Genomic DNA, 22,176 nt, shown 5'->3' with positions numbered 1-22,176 from the left:
TCTCAACTTCGTAGCTGCTCAGGGGCAGTGATTCTCTGGCAATCAGGCGAAGATCTAAGGTTCGTCCCATCTATTAAACTTCCGCTGTAGTGGGGTAGCATTACGGACTGCTCCGTGGCGTGCTAGCTCTAAGGAGCGCTACCGTCCGCAGCGTTTCAATTAGAGAGAGGAGACCTGACTCGAAAGCGTACCGTAGCACTGTAGACAGGAACCTCCGGGGCTATCGGGCCTCTAGATCTAGGGGAAGGAGATGTCAAATTAGAACAGGCTAAAGGGTCTACATACAAGATGTATATAATCACCGGAGTATGGATGCCTGTGATGGAAACGATTGCTGATTGACTTCTCATCTATCTTTCGCCTTCTCGTTCTCAAGTGCTTGCACTATTTCCATTCTTTTCTTCAAGGTCGCTTCGCAGACCGTTCCATTCTTTCCTCGAGATTTCCTCGACTACATTCATTTCGCCACTCAAGAACCAGACGTACCAACAAGATGTGGCAAGGATCACATTTGGCTTTCATCCTCGCCGCAGCGGGTTTCTTCGCCCCGGGTGTTCAGGCCGTCGACACCCTCGTTGATGTCGGTTACGCCCAGTTCCAAGGCGCCGTGACCGATGCGGAGCTGGGCGTGACGACTTGGAAGGGTATTCAGTTTGCTGCTCCTCCGGTGGGCGACCTCCGCTTCGCCGCGCCGGCCGACCCGGTCCAGTCCGGACTTGTCAACGCCACGGCACACGGCCCCATCTGCCCTCCCCAGCAGCCCACCGATTGGACCGTTTCCAGCACCAACCCGCGCTTCACCGTCGACGAGGACTGTCTCTACCTTAGTGTTACGGCCCCCTCAGATGCGCAAACCGACTCTAGACTGCCCGTCGTCTTCTTCCTCCAGGGTGGCGGGTTCGGATCCAACTCGAACGCAAACTGGGATGCCAGCGAGATTGCTTCGGATGGAAACGTTATTGTTGTTCAGATCAACTACAGAGTTGGCATGTACGGCTTCCTCCAGGGTGAGGAGGTCCGGGCTAGTGGCGGTCTCAACGCCGGAGTCAAGGATATGGTGAAAGCTCTTGAGTGGGTTCAGACCAACATTGGGCACTTTGGCGGAAACCCCGAGCAAGTTGTCCTCGACGGTGTTAGTGCCGGCGGTTCAGCTGTCGGTCTTCTCATGACTGCTGATCTCGGCAGCAAGCAGCTCTTTGCTGGAGGTATCGCGGAGTCTGGCGGCTGGGTTACGATGCGCACCATGGAGCAGGGACAGGGCCAGTACGACTGCCTCGTCAAGGAGAAGAACTGCACTGATGCAACTGACTCTCTTACCTGCCTTCGCGCCTTGAACCAGTCTGCAGTTCGTTCTTCAAGCTGCTGGTTCAACCCGGGTATCGATGGCGAGCTCTTCACCGACAGCATGGTCAACCTCTTCAAGCAGGGCAAGTACAATAAGGTTCCAACGATATGGGGATCTTGCGCCCAGGAGGGGACCATGTACTCTGCTCCTCAATCTACCAACTCTACTGAAGAAGCCAACACTTGGCTCCTCGGACAAGATCCCTCCCTATCCAACGCATCCCTCGCTATCCTTGACGATCTTTACATCAACACCCCCCGCACCGTCTACCCCGAGTCTGGAATCAAGTGGAGGCAGACCGCCGACGCGATTGGTGACATTGGCAACCACTGCATCATCCGCAACATTCAGAACTACCTTGCCCAGGACGAAGCCATCACCTACAACTACAAGTTCGCCGTCCAGGACCCCAAGAACGAGGCCGAGGGCTTCGGTGCGTACCACACTGTAAACACCTACGCCTTCTGGGGTAACAACAGGACCGATGGCCAAGCGCCCGAGTCCTACTTCACCATCAACAAGCCCATCATCTCGCAGTTCCGCAAGTACTGGGTCTCGTTCATCCGCAACCTGGACCCCAACACCGACCGTGAAAAGGGTGCTGCCGAGTGGAGACCATTCACTGGTCCCGAAGGCCGTGAACGTCTGTTTGTGCAGACGAACAACACCCATATGGAGAGGATGAGCACTGCTCAGAACTTGCGTTGCGATGTTGTCAGACCTACGTCGGAGAACTTGGGCAAGCCGGTGAACACTGGCGTAGTCACTGAGCTGGATGCTACCCTGGCGGCTAGCATCAACAGCACCACTGAGGACACCAAGTTCAGAAAGAGACACGTTAGACAGTTCTCTCGGTACTACTAAGCGTATCACTGTGTTACATTTTCATAGAGAATATCACATTCAAACTTGAAGAATACCGGACAATCGCAATCTACCAGTTTCCCTTACCCGTATGATAAACACATTGTCGAGTTTCTCATCCCAGAGAGCAGCAAGAAGAGAGAGGAATAAATTGCAAGAGGAAGTGAACCTTCGTGGCAAGTCCGCCCATTCCAATGATTCTGTCGCTCCCCTGAGTGTTTCATTTGTTACATCATGTCAAACTGCTGGGCTCTTATAGTCGAAACACCATCTGCCACGTTGGCTGGCTCACATTACAGAGTCGACGGCTGCATCAGCTTCGTCTTCACTGGTAGAAAACCCGTGGGATTGGTCAATTCAATCATCTTTATTTGTTGGCGTCGACGCATAAATCTTTTCATACGCAAACGAGTACAGACTGAGACCCAGGACTTTCGTCATTTCTCATACTGCACGACCATCCCACTCCATTGAAGGATTCAACATCTCCCTGCAGCAGTTGTCAGCAAACATTCACAAAGCTGGTCCATATCTCGTCAACACTTACAAGAGCTGATCTGGTTGTCATAATCTCCCGAGTAGCCCTGGTCATCTGCCACAGCGAGGTTGTAGTTGTAGCTGAGCGAAACACCACGGTCATCACCCTTGTTGTTACAGTTGCTATCTGAATGTCAATTGGGAACCAGTGAGAACGAGTCTATGAGGATACTAACATGAACTTGTAGAACTGGCAAAGTCCGCCGGTGTTTGAGCTCAAAGAGGTAGTTTGGTTCTCGTACTTGTCAAGGAAAGCCTGGGTCTTGTTGAAGCTGGAGTAGTTGACTAAATGGGATTCCACATCAGCAACTGGGCCTCTGAGTGAGTGACGCCGCCGCCATATATCAAGACTTACCGCATCGTCCGGGAGGAGCACCCCAGGAGAGGCACTCGCCGAGGAATCCGGCCTCGGAGCATTGGAGGAGGAAGATATTCTCGGGAATCACCGGCGGGCGGTTAGGATCGGGGTTTCCATCTCCGGGAACCGCTTGTCGCTTCTCGTTGGTCGCTACGAGATTAATGAGGTTCGACTTCTGGAACGCAGCGAAGGCTTCGGGATGCTTCTCCTGAACGCTCTGGGCAACGGTGATGATGTTGGTGTTCTCTTGGATCTCGGGAAGAGCAGCGGCTTGCTGGAATGCCCAAGAAGCCAGCACGACCGACGTGAGAGATGTGAGCTGCATGATGCCTGTGTATATGACAAACGCTGGGTATGTATGTATGTACTCGAGAAATCGCGACTGAAGCAACTGGGGGTTCAAAGTGGCGCAAGACGGATAAAGAGTGAATAAGTAGGAGGAGTCTGTCTGTTTAAACAAGCTCGAGGGCTTTTCATTTCATTTACTATTGTTTTCAAAAAGCCCGTCTGCCAAGTGTCACCCCGCTCAAAAGAAACCACGCCGGTTAAGGTTCACGACTTGTTTACGAGGGTCGCCCATGTGCGAGTCATTATCGGAAGCGAAATAGTGTCTAGTGTCCACTCGATCCAGGGCGAGAGAAACGTTGATGAAATCAGTTCAGACCGTCAATTGGCCCGGCCCCATATCCTGGAGTTGCATCGAGAAACCCAATTGTTCCGTTTTGCCAGAATTGCCTCGCTGTTCCCGTGATATTTGTCCAGGGAGTCGCGATCAACCAAGTCCCTGAATCAATCTCGAGGAGCATGGAAATCGTGATCTTGGCTATATCCGGTTCATCCGAAAAGTTATGCCCTGCAGGTTCACAGAACTCAATTTTCACCAGCCACAACGGCTGCAATATTGACCTCCCTGAAGCGGCAGCGAGTCAATATAATAGACTCTTTGAGACCGCAATGCCAAGATGTCGACTGGTTCCGCATACATGGATATCCAAGAGAACTTTCATGGCAAAAGGCACCACGCAGCTCCCGAGATGAGTTCGAATGCTTGAACTCCTATTACCCAGTGCGACGGAGAATATCTCCCCCGCTTCGGGAATAGAGAAATAACTCAAATCTAGTATCCGCAGGCGACACCCGACTGCTGAATGATGTGGCAGGAACGGGCCTGTTGCAATTGTTCTTTCAAGTCGCCAGGTGCCAGCAACTCGAAGCCAACCTATTCACGGGACGAGTGGTCTATCAGACTTTAGGGGAATTGGTTCATCACTTATTCTCCCTTTAGACATTTTGTAGTTTTGTGAAGGCTTTCCTTGTCTGCCAGCTGCCATCCAGTACCAACTTGCTGTCTCCACCACCGCCCGTGGGAAAGAATTATGCTTTCACCCATTTTATCCATGATTGAAGGGTTTTATTTCTGAATATTTCCTCAATAGTAAAAGAGGATTCGCAATACTTTTGGAAAAGAAGTTATGCCAACTCAAATTTGATCGTGCTCTCTTGCTGGCTTTAGCGAAGACGATGATGATCCAAATCCCAATCTGAAGCTAGACACAATTGACTGAGGTACTCAAACTTGGGATACCATTCAGCTTCTTGAAGGCAACACACTCGCATTGAATATGTGCAAGTTATTTAGGCGCATGGCTAGATTTTCCTCCCTATCTATTCTTTGATTTGGAGACGCTAAGTAGAACCATCAAGTCTCCACGGTACCAGCCAGACCTTAGGTAAATAAAGAAATGGCTACGGTTGTTCGTATACTGCTGGAACAGCTCGTGTTTTCCAGTTACTTGTCTCGCTAGTTCATTGATTTGATTCTTTACAATACGTTAAAGATGAGCTGTTGAACCCGATGAACCGAGCACGCGCGGGAAGCCAGTGTTTTCCGGTTCGAACCACCGTCATAACTACTTGCAGGTAATTCGCAACAGCCCAGTCAATGCAGCCAATCTGAGTATTCGACGTTCCCGCCGCTGAGCGGGGCTCTTGCGACTGGGATGTCAATACGGAGGCGAGTCCTTTGGAAATACCTTGAACTTGGAGTCGTTATCGCCTCAAGTTGATAGCATTGAGCCGTATCAGATAGGCATTGCCTCATTAGGATTGTAATTAGCACCTCAGGAGAACGCCGTTGAGTGCATTACTGTTATGGGAGGCTACTTTCGGCCTCGGAAACCGGGGTTGCTATCTGTACTAAGCACCTTTGCTGGACTTGAACAAGTTGCAGAGGTTCCAATAGTCGGATCATCATGCGCCGGCTTTAAGGGGGTAGACAAACATAGGTAGGATAAGTGGAATTTGCTAGATTGGCACCGAATCGACGGACACACCAACCAACGGCTCCCATATGGAATCCAGACAAAAGGAACATTGTTAGCAACTGGCTGTGGTGCGTTCCTCCTGTGTTCTAGAAGCCAACGTCTGCATGTTTCAGCGGCGGACGGGTTTCTTTTTGTTTCCCGCGAGACCAAACGGAGCCCGTTTCGGATAAACGTTGAGCGGCTTTGCAGTGCCGGCATCAGAAGAAAGGAGGCAACGCATTCATTTGAGAAACTGAGAATTACAGATAACCGTCCTCTCAGCTTGACGGCCTCCGATGCTGCCTCTGACATGAAGTCTTCCTCGGCTGTTTTGCCAAAAAGCACCCTCTTTTTGCTTTTTTGCCCCGCATGATACGGCAGACAATGCCAGGAAGATCAGAAGCAGGCGTCAAATTGAGTGATGCGAGATGATCATCGCTTCAGGCCAGAAATTCGGGTCAAGAATCTCTAAAAAGATGGATTTGATGACCCGCGAGTCAAGGACATGTGTTGAAATTGTTATACATACATGTCAAGTTTCTAAAAAGAGCCTTGTCTACCCAGCCTCCTGCGCAGCGCGTGGCTGGCAATTAGGATTAAGGACACATTAAGGCTTGCACGAGCACTAGACAAACTGCGCAAGGGATAGGGATAGACATAACCGGCTACTAGTCTATGCCCCGGCACCGAGGATCTACACTCCTCCGCACGGAAGCTCCTCCGTGTGCTCCGGAACCCACTCCGGGATCCTTCTTAATTCTCCGTGACGCGATTCCAAGTCAGGTCTGGTCGCAGATGTAGCTCGATCCCCACCGAGAGTTTCCCCCTTGCAGCTTTTTTGTGGCAGAGCACCGATGTCCCCAAACTTGAAATAAGCAACAAAGCCCGGTCACCTCGTGGTCCCGAATGCCCCATACGTGCTCTCATGCTGCCTTCTCAAGCCTCCAACAACAAAACGACCCGAGATCACTCCAACTCAAAGCTTCCAAGACTTTTGCTTCTCCCGTGCTCTCCCAACTCTTAAGCTACCAGATCGGCGCTGAGATCGTCCGAGGATGCGGTCCATGCGCCGAGACAGCAGCGACAGAACCTTGCGGGACTGTGCGGCTGCATGTCCCTTGAAACCAAACACCGCCCATCAGCTGTCACGCCAGCGGGTGTGAGCACAGCGCCCCAAGCTCTTGAGCTCATCTTTTGGTGTCTCGATAGGCGTTTCGCGGGCATAGCCAAGATACGTCCGTCCAGTATGCCTGGTCTGCGACACCATGTGTTGAGCCGCTTGCCGGCTTCCCTTTTCTTTGAGCTTCCCCGTCGTTAGTTCGTGTAGACCTTGGTATTTCTCCAGAATTTAATCCAACTAGAACACACCGCATTGTCAGCAGGAAGCTTGTCTCTAGAGCGACGAGTGTATCCTCATCCATCATGGCCACCGCCAACGATTCCTTTTCCAACCAGTCCTCCTGGGGACCCCTCGAGACACTGCAGGCATTCCCAAGTCCGTTGGAGAAGCCAGTACCATACTTCATCACAGCTTTCTTGCTCTTTGTCTTCTACTTTTCCATACAGCAAGCAGAGCAAACGCCTCACACAGATCTGCCAATTGTCAACCCTAAGCACAAGTGGGATTTCACAGGGCTGAAAGTCAAGTATGACTTCATCACAAAGGTCCGGAATATCGTGCTGGAGAGGTCGAAGACGAACCCCGATGAGCCCTACCAGGTATTGACGGACATGGGAGACATGACGATCCTTCCTGCGGTACCCTTTGCCAACGAAATCCGCAACCATGAGGACCTCAGCTTCGACCGTGTTCTCGACAAGGTAAGTTATCTCATCGAACAAGCTTCCATGGTCCATACTGATTTCATGTAGAATTTCCACGCACAGATGCCCGGTTTCGAGCCTTTGAAGGAGAACAACGCGCAGAAAGCCGTCCTCAAATACGTCATCCGAACAAGATTAACCCAGTTCCTCTGTAAGCCCGAATCATGCTATGCTGTAGCCTTTGACTCAAACTGACTACTTGCAGCAAAGCTGACATCTCCTGTGTCCGACGAGGCAACACTTTCACTGACTGATGTTCTGGGAGAGGACAAGGGTAAGCTCTCCAGTCTGGTTCCATTGGGACAACCTCCTAACAAAGCACAGAATGGTCGACCGTGGTAATCAAAGAGAACATGCTCAAAGTTGTAGCCCGAGTGTCTACCCGCGTCTTCGGCGGCGAGGAACTCTGCCGCAACCAAGACTGGATCAAGATTACCTCCGAATACGCCCGAACCAGCTTCCTCGCCTCTGAGTTCCTCCGAATGTTCCCCAAGTCTCTGCGTAACCTTGCCCACCAAGTCCTTCCCATCTGTCGTCAGCTTCAAGCGCAGGTCAAGGAGGCTAGAGAGATCATTAACCCCATCATGGAGGAGCGCCGCAAGGAAAAGAAGGCGGCTTTGGATCGCGGCGAGGAGGAGCCTGAGTGGAACGACTGTCTCGACTGGTGCGAAGAAGCATCCGACGACGCCAAGTCGGACCCTGCGATGATGCAGCTTGGACTTTCTTTCGCCGCTCTACACACCACGTCCGATCTCATCACGCAGGTAATGCTCGACCTTGCCAAATACCCCGACTACTTCGAGCCGCTTCGCAAGGAGATTACCGACGTCATCCGCACTGATGGCTGGGCTCGCATGGGTCTATACAAGATGCGCCTCCTGGACTCCTTCTGCAAAGAGACCCAACGCCTTCACCCCATTGGCATCGGTAAGTCCTTGCTTGATCTCTCTGGCAACCATCACTAATATAAATCTTGTCTAGTTGCCATGCACCGCGAAGCCACCAAGCCAGTGACCCTCTCCAACGGACTGGAACTCCCCGAGGGCAGCCGCATCGCTGTCAGCTGTCAAAAAATGACCGATGGCTCCGTCTACTTGGACCCTAGTCGCTTTGACGGGTACCGTTACCTGCGCATGCGCGAGTCCCTTGGCGCCGGAAACGATGGAGCCGCGCACTTTGTCAGCACTTCGCCCGAGCACCTTGGCTTCGGTCACGGCCAGCACGCATGCCCTGGACGTTTCTTTGCCGCCAACGAGGTCAAGATCATTCTCTGCCACCTCCTTCTCAAGTACGACTGGCGACTGGCGGCCGAGCAGCAGCCCAACACGATCAATTTTGGATTCACTATGGAGGTTGACCCCAAGGCCAAGCTCGAGATCCGGCGGAGGACCGGCGACTTGGGCCTCAAGGCATGAGGGGGTTCCGTGCGCTGCGGTTGGGGACACAAGCATCCTCGGGCGTACTTGCATGTGTGATTTATTTCTGGTTAGGCATGCATTTGCTGGGTTTCACTGAGCTCATGTAATTAAGGTCGGACGATGGTCATAGCAATGAGCCAAACAGATTGGATTAGCTAGGCGTTGAATGCATTCTTTGAATCAGATTACCTCCCTTCGAATCTGTTTCCTCGTGAAAGAACTGATCGACTTGTTGAATTCATGTATGCTGTTCCTACCGATTTCAGACACAATTGTTCAGAAACAAGTTTCAACACTGAGCAACCTCCAAGGAGGCACAATCAAATTAAATCGTAGCGTGGTATCGTCCGATTCCTATTAGAAACATCATCTCACTTCCGGCCTGCTTTTGGGACTTACGCAAGGATTCATCCTGTCTACGGCCCGCAAGCAAGTCTCTCGCCACGTTGCGCCGACGGTCTCTCTGTTTCGTCAGCTGGACCTCTCAAATACTCGACATAGTTTACTGGCTTCTGGGCCCCCGTCTGAAGCCATGAATGAGAATTCGTTAGTGCATCAACTTTCCGTACCCTTTGGATGGTCGTGTCGCCTCGGTAGACGATGAGCACCCGGCCGTTGACGCAAAACGTTGGTAACGGCAGTCATTTCTCGTCAACCGCCATCTTTCCCTGGTTCTAGATCGTCTGAGCCCCGTACTCTTTCCACGATTCTAGGTTCTGGGGGAGTTTGACCGAGGCAATCTCGGCTCCAAACACTGGCATAGCGCTTTAAAAGCCAGTCTTCAACCACGCTCGACCTTTCTCTTGCATTCGCAGTGGAGAGAAACTTTACTAATTGAGAGACTGGCTACGGGCTTTCCCGGTCCGCAGCGTGACTTACCTTGCTTGTCTACAGTCATTGGATGACTAGTCAATGTTGGAAATGTGAGCCATCGACGCTTGCACGATAACCTTAATTCATCCTTCAACCGTCTGATGGAGAGCTTCTTGGCAATAACCCTCCCGCAGCCTTCGCCAGGCTAATCTAGAAACTCGGAGGGAGGATTGGGCAAAGACTTATCAAAGAACCATCCAGGTAAATCACGTCTGATAGTGAAAGCCGACAGAGTATCAAGAAGTCAAACTAGGTAATGCGCAACACTGTTGATCGTACCATGACTGGATAAAGCAATTCCATACTAGTATCTAGTTGAGGAGACCTTTGAGCGATTCCATCTGTTTCAACTCTTCCAACAGGTCCGTAAAATCTTTGACTCCGTGCTTTTCGCTCATCTCCTTAAAATACGGCAGTTGCTGCTTGAGCCACGCTTCCTCATGACCTGCGTCGGGAATAGCCATTCCGCCCTCTCTGATCGCCAACATCGGCGTAAAAACAACCATCAAAAGCCGCTTTGCCTCATCAAACTCGGCCTCTTTACCCGGCTCCTTGATAGCACCGTTCCAGGCATCTTCGATCTTGGCTGCCAGTGCGTCAAAGTCATCTTTCGTGCGAGAAGCCGAGGTTCGAACTAGCGCGACAATGCGGTTCGAGTTGCTAGTGTGCGACTTTCCAGCCATGAAGTAGGTTCCATCATCGGACTTTGATTCTTGTTTAATGAAGTTGACATGGACGAAAAAGGCCGGTGTGCTGAAAGTGCTGCAGTGAAGATTGGTGATCGAAAGAGCGATAGATTCCCGCTGTTTCTGGGTGAGAGGATAGGTATGGTAAACCTGATAGAAAGGCATGATGTAGACGCGATGATCAGACGCTAAGGTCTATCGACGGTGTAGTTTTCAGAAGCTCCGGAAATGGCTGAGCAAGGGTTTAAACGGGGGTATCAGACTTTGAATGGTAACACTCTCTGGCGATGCATCGAATGAAGGGATTGAGAGGTCTTTATTTCTCGTCAATACCTAAGTAGTAATAAACCACCTTAGCTTGAGCTAGATCAGTAATCTGATTACATCTCATGAGGGGCCTTGAACGTCGAAGGGCGTATGTCGACGTCACAACCATTTACTTTGCGGGGTAAAACGACCTAGGTCGCTCTACAGTTACATGCAGATCCCGCCGGCCCGATCCCGACGCAGACCGGCTGGTGGGAGACTAGCACGAGACCGACGCTCAAGGGTACAACCGGCGACCCACAGCTACTGGGCGAAGAATACCCTCTTTCTCAAGATCACTCACTAGATTGGCGAGATGATGATCGCATCCCCTTGCCATTCTCAAAGCCATCGTCACTGGCAGATATTCCGTATGCAATGACTTGATGCTGTTGTAAGGGACCTCTCCAATGGGAACCACTACTTCCGGGGCACCGGCCATGACCGGGACGGAAGAGTCGTCGAAGCCCAGCGGAGGTGTAGTCCGGGCCTGGATGTATACATCGCGATAGGATGGCTGGCCCACAGACCAAGGATAGATGTAGAGTCCCTCAGAGCATGACTCAGGATCATGTCGTCCGTAGCCTTCGGTCTCATACCAGGATCTAAAAAGGGAAATGTTGTGAAGACCTTGTGCATAGACTTCTTCCGTCGAATGAACCTGACCCCATTCCCATCTGGCGAGGGGTCCTGGATTGATGTATGGCTGACGCCCGTCAAACTTTGCTGCGTAGTCCTCGAAGAATGGCTTGCCGAGTTCTTGCCACTGATCATAGGAAACGTAGACGCCGTAGGTGAGGTAAAGCATCTCGTTGACATCTGCAGGTGCTTCTCCGTGAGTTTCGCTCCAGAGCTGCGTGTAGTTTGCAGGAGTTGAGTTGGCTTGTAGGAAACTTTCCAACTTTCCTACGAAGCTAGTGATGACATTGGTGGCTTCATCGCTGACATTACCTCCAGACCAAGCACCTCCTCTAGCCGTTGATTGGTAGAGTATCGTCGGGTAGGAAGTGTAGTTGGAAGCAAAGTCAGGGTACCAAGCCTGCGTGGCCTTGGCCCAGAGACTGCCACTGCGAGCGAACATTCCGGCGGTATCTGAGACGGGACTCAGAGGAATGACATGCTCAAGAGAAATGGCGCCCGTGGAGGGCCGGTTTCCGAAGAGGCCTTGGGATCCTGCCGGACCGCGCATGGAACCACCAGTGTCGCTGCCGACAGCAAGATCAAGCCAGTCGTATGCACCTACCCCTGCCCCGGGGCCGGTAGATGACCCGCTGGGGTCCTGATATCCATCGCCTCTTGGGTTGAAAGGGGCGTGGAGGTCAACCCAGTCGGCGGTTGGACGATCACCGTTGGCGAATTGGACAGTGCCCATTTTACCAACGAGGACAGCGCCAAGGTCGATGAGTCGTTGTACCGCGGGTGCAGTGTTGTTCTGTCGTCCGTATAGGTAGAAGTAAGCCCGATTTCCACCACTCGTGCCTACTCCCTTGACGTGGAAAATGTCCTTGACTCCGAAGCGGAGACCGGCGAGGGGTTTATCCTCGGTCTCGGTGTAATACAGCCGTGAAGGGACAGCGATGCTCTTTGCCATCACATTCTCAGTAACGGCAGGGAGGGTAGTGAAAGCACCCTCTTCATCGCTAATCACCCCTTGTACAAAGGCGAGGTGGTCATCGTCGTACAACCGGTAGGCTTTGTAGACGTTTCCGGTGTGGACTGAGACGAAATAGGGTCCTCGAGGGAGACTCAAGACAGTTACAGCAGTCGCGACGCTGCCTGTGAGGCCATGGATCTTCTTTGGTGATAGAACCAAAGAGGTCCCCTGTCGTGATAGTTGAGAATGGAGAGACACAGTGCCGTTGTACCCAGCTGTAGCATTATATGTGCTTGGGCGGATATAGATCGCATGTAGAAAGGCAGGTTGGAAGACGTCATCCGTGCTATCGTAGGTGGTTGTGATGTTCAGAATCTCATCGCCTGAGAGGATGCTGCTCGATGTCTCGATGACGGTGAGCGGGAACAGGTCTTGGCCGGGAATCTGAGCAGCTGCGAGCGCGAGACTGGAGGCATTCGTGGTTTCTATTTGGCCTACAGCAATCCCGCCGGCATAGTAAGAGACGCCACTGAGACTTAGCACTTGGCCCTGGTTGAGGAAGTTGGCGCTGGCGAGGCGGAAAGAAGCCAGGCTTAAAGCCAAGGACCGCATTCTATGAGAAGCACAGCTGCGAGCTGGTGACTGTTGTTGGTGGAGTTCGGTGCAGCAACTCCAGCACTGGCCCTTCTGCTGGCAACATCGCGACCTCAGTGACTATCTTATATGTGAGCAGAATCACGCAAACTCCTCCAAAGGATTTAATCACTTGATTTCTGTGTGTCACCAACGTGCTAACTATCGAAAACATCAAGATGATAACCCGACATCGATAAGACACTGGCTGGGTTCAATGTTTCTTATCAAAACTTGGAGAATCCGCCTTTGGAGAATAGCGTCTTTTAGTGCCGAAAGCGGCCCCAACCCCTCCACATCGTCGGGTCCGAATCCCTGACTGCGGACGGAGGTAATGTTCTTTATTTCCACGCAGAGTGACATTCTAGCTGTCGGCCAAGGAGGACGTGGTGCCGACCGTCAGCAAACCACATTGGCGCAGCTCCGCCGCTGTCATCCGTGTTGTGCAATTGGTCGTACGAGCATCGGGGTAAACCCCAACCTCCAAGATGCTTTTCGTTGCATACGATATCTAGGAGCAATACCTGAGATAAGAGGGGAGCGAGACCGATATTCGGACCAAGCCTTTGGGCCGAGGCTCAATACGCTAATCTACCAACTTGACGTCTGGCAGATTGGACATGCTCTTGAGATGAGTGATCGTTGGGACTGGCACGTAGGTGCAGGTTACTCTGTGCTATGATGAGCTTGGGGACTATGTGGTAGCCGGCGATCCTATCAATGACCATCGATTGGCAATTTGATTTACACTCGTAATGAATTCACACAGTCTTCCTCCGAACTTTCCGTCAATCCATTTTCCACTTCACAGACTGGCCTAGGCGGTCCTGCGACCGTACACTGTGGCGTCCACTGCCTTCTCGTTAAGTCCGAGTAGCCAGATCAGAGGCAGACCTTGTAATCTTATAGATCTGATGGTCGCAATTCTCATCATGGATGTGCTCTTCAACGGGATGACATTCGGCAATGTTGTGCTTGTGCTTCAAGCATGGGAGTAGCCGACCACCGTGGTTGTTTTGCGGGCAATACTTTGCGTCGTTCTTCAATCGCCAGAGAACAGACTCGTGGAGAACAGCGTCTTTGGGAATGTCTCTCGTGCTACCTTTGTTGAGCGGGAAACGGACATTCTCCCAGCCACTGTCCTCAAGCTCCCATCGGGTGATGAAAGGCAGCCATTCTTTTGAAACGAGTTAGTATCGTAAACAGGCAGTGGATGAGACTTGGTCTTACCCATGAGCTTCCACAGAAGAACGCGGAAGAAGCTTGTACCACGGCCATACGCGAGTGAATCGTGGATGACACCCATCGTGGCCTTATCCTTCTTCTTCGCGAATCGTTTCTCAAAAACTTCGAGGTTCTCGCGCCATTTCAGTGCCGCAACTTCCTCCTTTTGACCAACTAGCTTAACCTCGCGGATCATCCAAGCAAGTGGAACATCGCTCAATTGAAGTCGGTCGCAGCCCAGAGCCTTGCTGGCTGCCTTTTCCTTCCGAGTCGTCCAGAAGTTCTTGACGCGCTCCCAAAAGGTCATCTCGATGCCATTGTCGAGCTTGCTTTCGGCCGATGCAGGCCACCCACCGCCAACGTCACCGTGGCAGCCCGGAAACCAGACCTCCTTGATGTCTTCATGGTTGTGGTCTGACTCTTTCATGTCTTGAGCCAGGAGAGCTGCTTTGAACTTGACGCGTCGTTCATCGACCGCTACAGCATGGCGCACATGATGAGCGGTACCGACGACAGGCACAGGTACGGGTGCAGTCCGCTCCAAGACAGCGACGGAGTTGACACAGTCCCAGATGCCGAGGAAGAAGACTTTGATGTTGGATTCCTCCATCTTTCCGCAGTGCATCGCCTTCTCCTTACGGCAGAAAGTGTCGCTGAATGCCGCAATCTCGTCTCTGGCAACTGCGTACTTGGCGCCGTGGGTTGCCGGGTCCTCATCCTCGCGATGACCCTCATGCAATGGCTCTTCGTCTTCTGGCTCAGGCGGTGGTGTCGGTACATCCCCATTGGCGGGAGCTTTCTTATTCTTCTTATGCTTCTTCTCCTTCTTGGACTTCTTCGGGTGAGACACAATGAAGTCTTCGACCTCACCAGCCAAGTAGCGCTGGTAGAGACGGTATGCGAAAGGGACCATCTCCTCGTTTCCCTTGCAAAGCAGACCGACGGTATGAACCATGCGAGCAAGGAACTTGGCAGTGAAGGCGCCACGGCTGAATCCAAACATGTAGATCTTGTCACCCTTCATCGCACCTTTATTAGTCGTCAAGCACTTCGCCATGACAGGTGGGTAAGTAGACTTACGGAATCGTAGTAACGCATCAGGAACCGGTAGCCGGCCATAACATGGGCGTCGAAAGTTGTTCCAATTCCTTGGTCGATGGTCTGCGAGATCGAAGATTTGAATTCACCAAATACACCCTTGTTAACAGACTCATCATTGATGTCGTACGTGCCGATGCCAGCTAGTTGAATACATCTGTCAGCGGCGAAACAGTTGACAGCGTGCAGATACCAACTCACTCTGGTAGTAATGATACTGATCAGGATCGTTGCGATCGAGTTTACTCAGAATCTTGACAACATTTGTGTCGGAGTTGGAACCGGTGAAGGTATTTCCGGTGCCGTCAAAACACAGAACTAGCTTTCTGGGAGTCCTCTTCTTCTCTGACTCGTGATTGGCATTGCCATTGAGGGTAGAAAAGTCGGACATAACGACAATGTGAAAGTAAGAAGGCAACTGAATACAATTGATAGATTGACTAGTCAATAAAACTGTGCTCGAATGCGGGAATGAGGTTGATGGCAAGCCAGAAATGATACACTGAGCCAGATCAGTACCACTGGTAAGTGCCAAAGGCCTCGATATATGCCTTTACATATCAACACTTGAGGATACGCTCGACCATCTGCAAGTTCAGCGACTCCCTGCTCATCACAGCAGCACAGCCGTCCGGTTACCAATTTAGTTCAAAGCGCGGCATTTCTCGCTAGGTACACTACTAGAAATGATCCAGTCTCAAGGCGGCTGATGGGCGGCGATCATGTTCATCTAGCTTTCGTAGGGAGGAGAGAGTACGTCACCACGTCTCACGACATGGGCACGACATGGAACACGGCATCTCCTCGTTCAGTTCGAAAAGACAAGGTCGTGGCTTCAAAGCGGCACTGAGACACTTGAACCAATACCAGCAGCAGCACAAAGCCACAGATAGCCAAACTTATGACAGTCTTTGCTATACTCTTGCTTTCCACAGACAGTATTTTCCTATCAAGACCCATATCACATACTGTGACCAGACTACTTTGATTGATGATGGAAAATAGAAAACTGATTTTGGGCTTCATCAAGACGAGCGGCCCGCTGGTGAGAAAGTATCGCAGTTGAAAAGTAGAGGAGCCGTAACTATTCGATCTAATTCGCGAATTACTCCGACATTAGACGGCAAGGGAATCGACCAGTCGGAAGTGGAATGTGGTGATTTATTCGTGAGCCGATGGTGTCACGCAACGGGTGGACGGGTAGCTAGCATCAGGGATGAAATATCTGTCCATTTTCGACCTGTCGTGTTCCCCTCTGAGACCTCAGCGAGCCGCCCAATACGGAGATATTTCTCATGATGGCTGAGACTGATACGCGATGAGATGCCACCGGTGAACGGTACGTTGCGGTGAGAGCCAGATTCACTCGTATCAGTCCAGTACAGCTCAGACATGAAGCCAAGCCACCTGAGCCCTAATTTGCTCCAGTGGCAGGGCCAAGGATGATCTGCTGTGGCAGCGAAAGTTGACCAATAGCCTGGTAGCAAAAGAATCTGAATTCATCTGCGGTGAAAGCTCAAAAGCTCTGCTTTGCGGGGAAAGCATCGGATAGCTCTGTCTCAGACCAATCGCAGAGACAGGGCCTCAACTCACATGAAATGTCTTGCCTCGTACCGCCCTGTACGACATGCCAGCAACAGCCGATTGGCATGTCATGTACCCTGTCGGCGATCCCCGTCTGCCAATGAACGAGGTTGGAATACTCATCCTGTCCGAAATCTTGCAGACGGTGCGGCCCGTTCGGAGGACCTCTGGAGCCGTTTGCACCGCCGTGCTACTTCGGGCATCAAATATCACACTCGGCCGATCTCTTTGCTTTTCTTGTGCGGCTGGGAAAGGTTCACTTTCCCCTCACCTCCGGAATCCCCTCCCGCCTGCTGACCGACATGACACAGCGCTAGATATGTCTCACGACTCACGGTACCAACCGAAGGTCCTCACGAGTCCTCAACCTCTCCCATCTCAACCTCCTCAAGGCACAATTATTTGTCAAGTTCACGGTTTGCGACATTCACCTTAATCATGACTGGTTCCTTGACGACATCCTCCCCTCACTTCAAGGCGCCACAATCTGCATGTCTCCGGCTAGCATAGGAGACAGGCAATACTGGCAGTTTTGACTCCAGACATATCGGCGATGTGTCTCAGTCTCTCTACCGCATTGGGAGATTTTACTCAGTATGGTATTACATTCCACCTGGTTTCGAGGGTAAACGGAAATGCCTCGGTGCGCCAGGATACCTACCCTTCGTGCTCATGCAGATCCGCAGTGAGCATCCGCCTTACTGGACGCCACTCAAGTTCCCATCATGAAGTGAGGGGATTTTGGAAATCTCGAGGTGAGGGGCTATTTTGTATCTCTTGGCCAAGCGGTCAGCAGACATGAGCGCCATTTGATTGAGTGTTGAGATTTGTATATGAGTACATAGCAGAGCTTCTCGGTGTGGGCCACGGATTCATGAACCTCTCTTCTCATCCGCTTCACCTGATCTATCACCCTCATACTCTAAGGCAGCGGGTGAATCATGGCCACCAACTTTACTCAGAAATTCCAGGCCGGAGAGTCTTATGGGGATGCGCGCCAAGACTCGGCCAACTTCTTCAATGATCCCGCGAAGATTGCAGCCGACATCCTGAAGGACTATGTCTCCGTACGCGGGCAAACCTCCCCGGCGGAGCTCGTGGGCCTCATCAAAGAGCTGCTCTCGAAAGGCGAGCCTCTTGATGACAAGAAAGGGTGAGAACAACTACCGATGACTTTGATGTGGCTCTTTGCTAACACCAAGCAGAACAACCGAGATCCTCATTGGCATCCTGACATCTCTGCCGGCTACCTCCAAGGCCAGGACAATGCTCACCAACAAGCTCATTGACACATTATGGGGAAATCTTCAGCATCCCCCACTGAGCTATGTCGGTGGCGACATCAAGTACGATGCTCTCAATGAAGCCGGCGAAGTCCTCGACAGCAACGGACAGCCACAGACAAAAGAGCCTCAAGCCACAGACTCGATTGAGTTCACTGCCCCTGGCACCAACATCCGTCTTCGTGAACAAGTACCGCAGGCGCCGGACGGCTTACATCACTACCGCTCTCCCGACGGCAGCTTCAACAACATCCTCGAGCCCAACTTGGGCAAGGCTGGAACGCCTTACGCCAAGTCGGTCAGAACGTCCAAGAGACTTCATGGCGTCAAGCCTGACCCAGGTCTCCTGTTTGACTTATTGATGGCCCGTGACGAAGGATCTTTCAAAGAGAACCCGGCCGGTATCTCTTCGATGTTGTTCTACCATGCCTCCATCATCATCCACGACATCTTTAGGACTAACCGCACCGACATGAATAAGAGTGACACATCATCTTACCTCGACCTGGCACCTCTATACGGTTCGTCACTCAAGGACCAGCTTGAGGTCAGAACCATGAAGGAAGGAAAGCTCAAGCCCGACACATTCCATGAGAAGCGCCTTCTCGGACAGCCCGCGGGCGTCAACGTCATGCTGGTCATGTACTCTCGTTTCCACAACTACGTCGCCGACATCTTGCTAAAGATCAACGAGAACGGACGCTTCACACTGCAAACCAAACCCAACGCCACTGACATCGAGAAGGCCAAGGCTGTTGCCAAGCAGGACCACGACCTCTTCAATGTCGCGCGTCTCATTGTAGGCGGTCTCTACATCAACATCTCATTGCACGATTACTTGAGAGCCATCACCAACACGCACCACTCCAAGAGCGACTGGACTCTGGACCCTCGCGTTGAGATTAACAAGCAGTTCGACAGCGATGGCGTGCCCCGCGGCGTTGGCAACCAAGTTAGTGTCGAGTTCAACCTGCTGTATCGCTTCCACTCTTGCATCTCCAAGAAGGATGAGAAGTGGATCGACGGGTTCTTTGGCAAGATCTTCAAGGGCAAGCAGCCCGCGGACCTCCAAAATATCAGCATCGAGGAGCTGGGCAAGGCTTTTGTTGACTACGAGCAATCGATTCCCAAGGACCCAAGCGTCCGCACGTTTGACGACTTAAAGAGACAGGAGGACGGTACCTTCAAGGATGAGGATCTGGCCCGTATCCTCAAGGAGGCGATGAATGACCCGGCTGGATGCTTCGGTGCTCGCATGGTGCCCAAGGCCCTCAAGATTATCGAGGTTCTCGGCATCAACCAGGCGCGCAGGTGGCAGGTCGCGTCACTGAACGAGTTCCGAGAGTTCTTTGGCTTGAAGAAGTATGACAAGTTCACCGACATCAACTCCAACCCCGATATTGCCAGCCTCCTTGAGAAGCTCTACACCGACCCCGACATGGTCGAGCTTTACCCTGGTATGATTACCCTGACTGAAGTACACTCTTGAGAGAAATACCTAACGCATCACAGGACTCATGATTGAGGACATCAAGCCAGTTCGCAACACTGGCAGTGGCATCTGCCCGACGTACTCTGTCGGTCGAGCCGTCCTCTCTGACGCCGTCACCCTTGTCCGCTCGGATCGCTTCAATACCATCGACTACACCGTCAGCAACCTGACAGCATGGGGTTTCAACGAGGTCCAGCAGGACTACAAGACCCTCGGTGGCTCGATGCTGTACAAGCTCATCCAAAGAGGTCTGCCCAACTGGTTCCCCTACAACTCGGTCGCCGTCATGCAGCCCATGTACACCAAGAAGATGAACGAGACCATTGCCAGAGAGATTGGCACCTTCCACCTCTACACCCTGGAAGACCCAACACCTCCACGCAAGGCCATCATCACCCAAACAAGCGGGGCCATCAAATACGTCTTGAGCAACCCCAAGCAGTTCGTTTTGCCGTGGCTCCGACCTCTCGAGGCCATGTTTACGAATTCTAAGAGGGACATCAGTTGGTTCATGCTGGCGGGTGACGAGCAGAAGAACTACCAACACCGTATCAACATCAAGAAGGCCCTCAGCAAGATCCCCACTTTGCACAACGCGATCCACGAGTTCATCGATCGCGTGGGCGCAGAGCTCGTCAAGAAAGAGACGTTCAAGATGAAGGAGGGTCTTCACCAGATGGATATCATCCGCGATGTTGCCATCCCGTTGAACTCTCAGCTGCTCGCTGACCTGTTCTACTTTGACCTGCGCACTGATGAGAACCCCGGTGGTACTCTCGGCCATGCTGAGCTCTACAATCACTTGCTCAACGTCCGCATCTGGGGTGTCAATGACAACGACCCAGCTCAGTCGTGGAACCGTCGTCGCCGCGCGATTGAGAGCGTCAACGTTATCATCGAGTCGACGGCTGGACCCGTCAAGGAGGTCCATGCCGGTCGTGGCCTGGGCTTTGGCATTGCTAACGCCATCTCGAGCGCGGTCGGTCGCAGAGCCAACTTCAAGAAGGATTCGCTACGATCGTGTGGCTACAAGTTTGTCGAGGAGCTCTTGGCGCAAGGAAACTCGGTCGATCAAGTCGTCGACAACATGTGGCTGACAGCTTTCGGCGGCATCGGTGTTCCTGTCACAACGGTAAGCTTTTCCCCCCTTAGCCACTGTGAAGGTATTGCGGACTAACTCTTGCTCCAGTTCTACGAAGTCTTGTCGTTTTTCTTGCGCCCCGAGAACGCCTCCATCTGGGCCGAGGTGCAGAACCTCGCACAGAACAAGGACGACGCAGGACTTCACGCATACGTCCGCGAGGCACAGCGTCTCACGAGCGGACAGCGCAACGTGCGTGTTGCGACGGCACCGGCCGAGATCGACGGCAAGCCAGTCCAACCGGGCACTGCAGTCGTGATGCTTCTTGTGAGTCTATGCTATTCGCCCGTTATTTGACCATGTGCTCATAGTCATCTCCTTCTCTAGGGCGGCGCTGGACGAAACCCAGGGGAGATTGCCAACCCCGAAAAGTTCGACGCGAATCGGAAGGCCGAGGAGGTTTCTGCCTTCAGCTACGGCCAGCACGAGTGCTTGGCCAAGGACATTGCCACAACATTTGTTGTGGGACTCGTCAAGCTCGCCGCTGATCTCAAGCAGCTGCGCCCGGCACCGGGCCAGATGGGCATCGTCAAGACCATTCAAGTTGGCAGCGAAAAGGCCTATCTGAACGACAGCTGGTCGTACCTTGGTTTTGATGCTAGCAGTAAGTGCACTCCTCATGTCGCGTGTAATCGTTTGTTTCTCAAAGAGCAATGCTAACAACCTGAACAGCCTGGAAGGTTCACTTTGATGGCCACGGAAAGGGCGCATACAAGGGCGATGCTGCTGCGCCGAACAACCAGATTGACTTGGGACAGTACTACTACCTGCTCAAGCAGCGCAAGGAGAACTTGCTCAGTGGCCTCGGTGGACCAGCCAGCATCCGTGCTCAATGAGCGAGGATTGCTCCATTGTCTTTGAAGTTTGAGAAGGTCAGGTCAGATTGACAAAAGCATCGCCATGGGTTTTCCGAATTGATATTACTCGAGAACTCGAGATGGAGACATGTAGGGGCATATTCCGAGCAAGAATAAAACAAAGTTTCCCACAGGCTTGACTTGGTGATTTTGTAAATCCACCAATTAACTGGGTCCCCCACACTTCCGGGAGCTGAGCAGAAATGATGCTTTTCTCTAGCTGTCGGTGTCAGCCGGTGCGCATCAGAGTTTCGGGTAATCGTAGTTAGCGGACTTACCTTAACTCAAAACGCTACACTTTGGAGCTCGGTCTTTGACGATTGTCAGTAATTGAGTTTGAAGTATCACGCAGCTTGTCAATTGAACAGTTCGTCGTAAGAATAAACCGAGAAGAAGTTTTCGAGATGCGACTTTGAGGCTGAAAGGGGGCAGCGAATGCTAGCCGTCATCCGAATGAGGCAAGGAAAAGGCGAGAACCCCCAAGACGGGAGTTCAGGGGAAAAGTAGCGTAGATCGTCCTTGGCCGCTTGGCCAACGCCCATTCTCCGTGAATCGTGGGGATTTTTTCCAGGAGACAACCATGCAAGCTCCCCATTCCGAGTACCGAGAACTGCACACAGTATTGCCGCGTACCCGTACGGATACTCTACGGATAGAGGAATATTGCTGATGAGACTGGGTCACGTACGGAGTAGGGATTCTCGTATTGCCCCCTCGTTGACTGATTCTGTCGTTTCGGACGACTCCTGATGTGCT

The 22,176-nt window shown here is 52.1% G+C and overlaps 6 protein-coding genes across 6 annotated transcripts; 3 read left to right on the top strand and 3 right to left on the bottom strand.

Moving 5' to 3' along the window:
* Window positions 1–493: 493 nt before the first annotated feature.
* On the top strand, window positions 494–2,209 carry N0V96_009066 (uncharacterized protein; the record flags this gene model as incomplete). Its single annotated transcript, XM_053189004.2, has 1 exon — window positions 494–2,209. One exon carries the CDS (start codon window positions 494–496, stop codon window positions 2,207–2,209), a length of 1,716 nt encoding a protein of 571 aa, XP_053053770.2.
* A 479-nt stretch (window positions 2,210–2,688) lies between these two features.
* N0V96_009065 (uncharacterized protein) lies at window positions 2,689–3,429 on the bottom strand (the record flags this gene model as incomplete). Its single annotated transcript, XM_053189003.2, has 4 exons — window positions 2,689–2,699; window positions 2,757–2,869; window positions 2,923–3,031; window positions 3,102–3,429. 4 exons carry the CDS (start codon window positions 3,427–3,429, stop codon window positions 2,689–2,691), a joined length of 561 nt encoding a protein of 186 aa, XP_053053769.2.
* A 3,400-nt stretch (window positions 3,430–6,829) lies between these two features.
* On the top strand, window positions 6,830–8,646 carry N0V96_009064 (uncharacterized protein; the record flags this gene model as incomplete). The annotated part of the gene is made up of 5 exons (XM_053189002.1): window positions 6,830–7,228; window positions 7,280–7,382; window positions 7,437–7,505; window positions 7,556–8,158; window positions 8,213–8,646. The coding sequence occupies 5 exons, from the start codon at window positions 6,830–6,832 to the stop codon at window positions 8,644–8,646; spliced, it is 1,608 nt and encodes a 535-aa protein (XP_053053768.1).
* A 1,187-nt stretch (window positions 8,647–9,833) lies between these two features.
* Window positions 9,834–12,720, bottom strand: N0V96_009063 (uncharacterized protein; the record flags this gene model as incomplete). The annotated part of the gene is made up of 2 exons (XM_065758530.1): window positions 9,834–10,358; window positions 10,819–12,720. 2 exons carry the CDS (start codon window positions 12,718–12,720, stop codon window positions 9,834–9,836), a joined length of 2,427 nt encoding a protein of 808 aa, XP_065612923.1.
* Window positions 12,721–13,604: 884 nt separating this feature from the next.
* N0V96_009062 (uncharacterized protein) lies at window positions 13,605–15,454 on the bottom strand (the record flags this gene model as incomplete). The annotated part of the gene is made up of 4 exons (XM_053189000.1): window positions 13,605–13,918; window positions 13,972–14,983; window positions 15,046–15,206; window positions 15,265–15,454. The coding sequence occupies 4 exons, from the start codon at window positions 15,452–15,454 to the stop codon at window positions 13,605–13,607; spliced, it is 1,677 nt and encodes a 558-aa protein (XP_053053766.1).
* A 2,134-nt stretch (window positions 15,455–17,588) lies between these two features.
* N0V96_009061 (uncharacterized protein) lies at window positions 17,589–21,399 on the top strand (the record flags this gene model as incomplete). The annotated part of the gene is made up of 6 exons (XM_053188999.2): window positions 17,589–17,800; window positions 17,853–19,387; window positions 19,443–20,554; window positions 20,612–20,830; window positions 20,891–21,167; window positions 21,236–21,399. 6 exons carry the CDS (start codon window positions 17,589–17,591, stop codon window positions 21,397–21,399), a joined length of 3,519 nt encoding a protein of 1,172 aa, XP_053053765.1.
* Window positions 21,400–22,176: the final 777 nt, after the last annotated feature.

The sequence above is a fragment of the Colletotrichum fioriniae genome (assembly GCF_027942845.1).
Source record: "Colletotrichum fioriniae strain IMI 355084 chromosome Unknown scaffold_11, whole genome shotgun sequence".
In the NCBI taxonomy this organism is placed as follows: Eukaryota; Fungi; Ascomycota; class Sordariomycetes; order Glomerellales; family Glomerellaceae; genus Colletotrichum; species Colletotrichum fioriniae.
The sequence above is the reverse complement of the archived record's forward strand: the minus strand, read 5'-3'. Positions and strand labels throughout refer to the sequence as shown.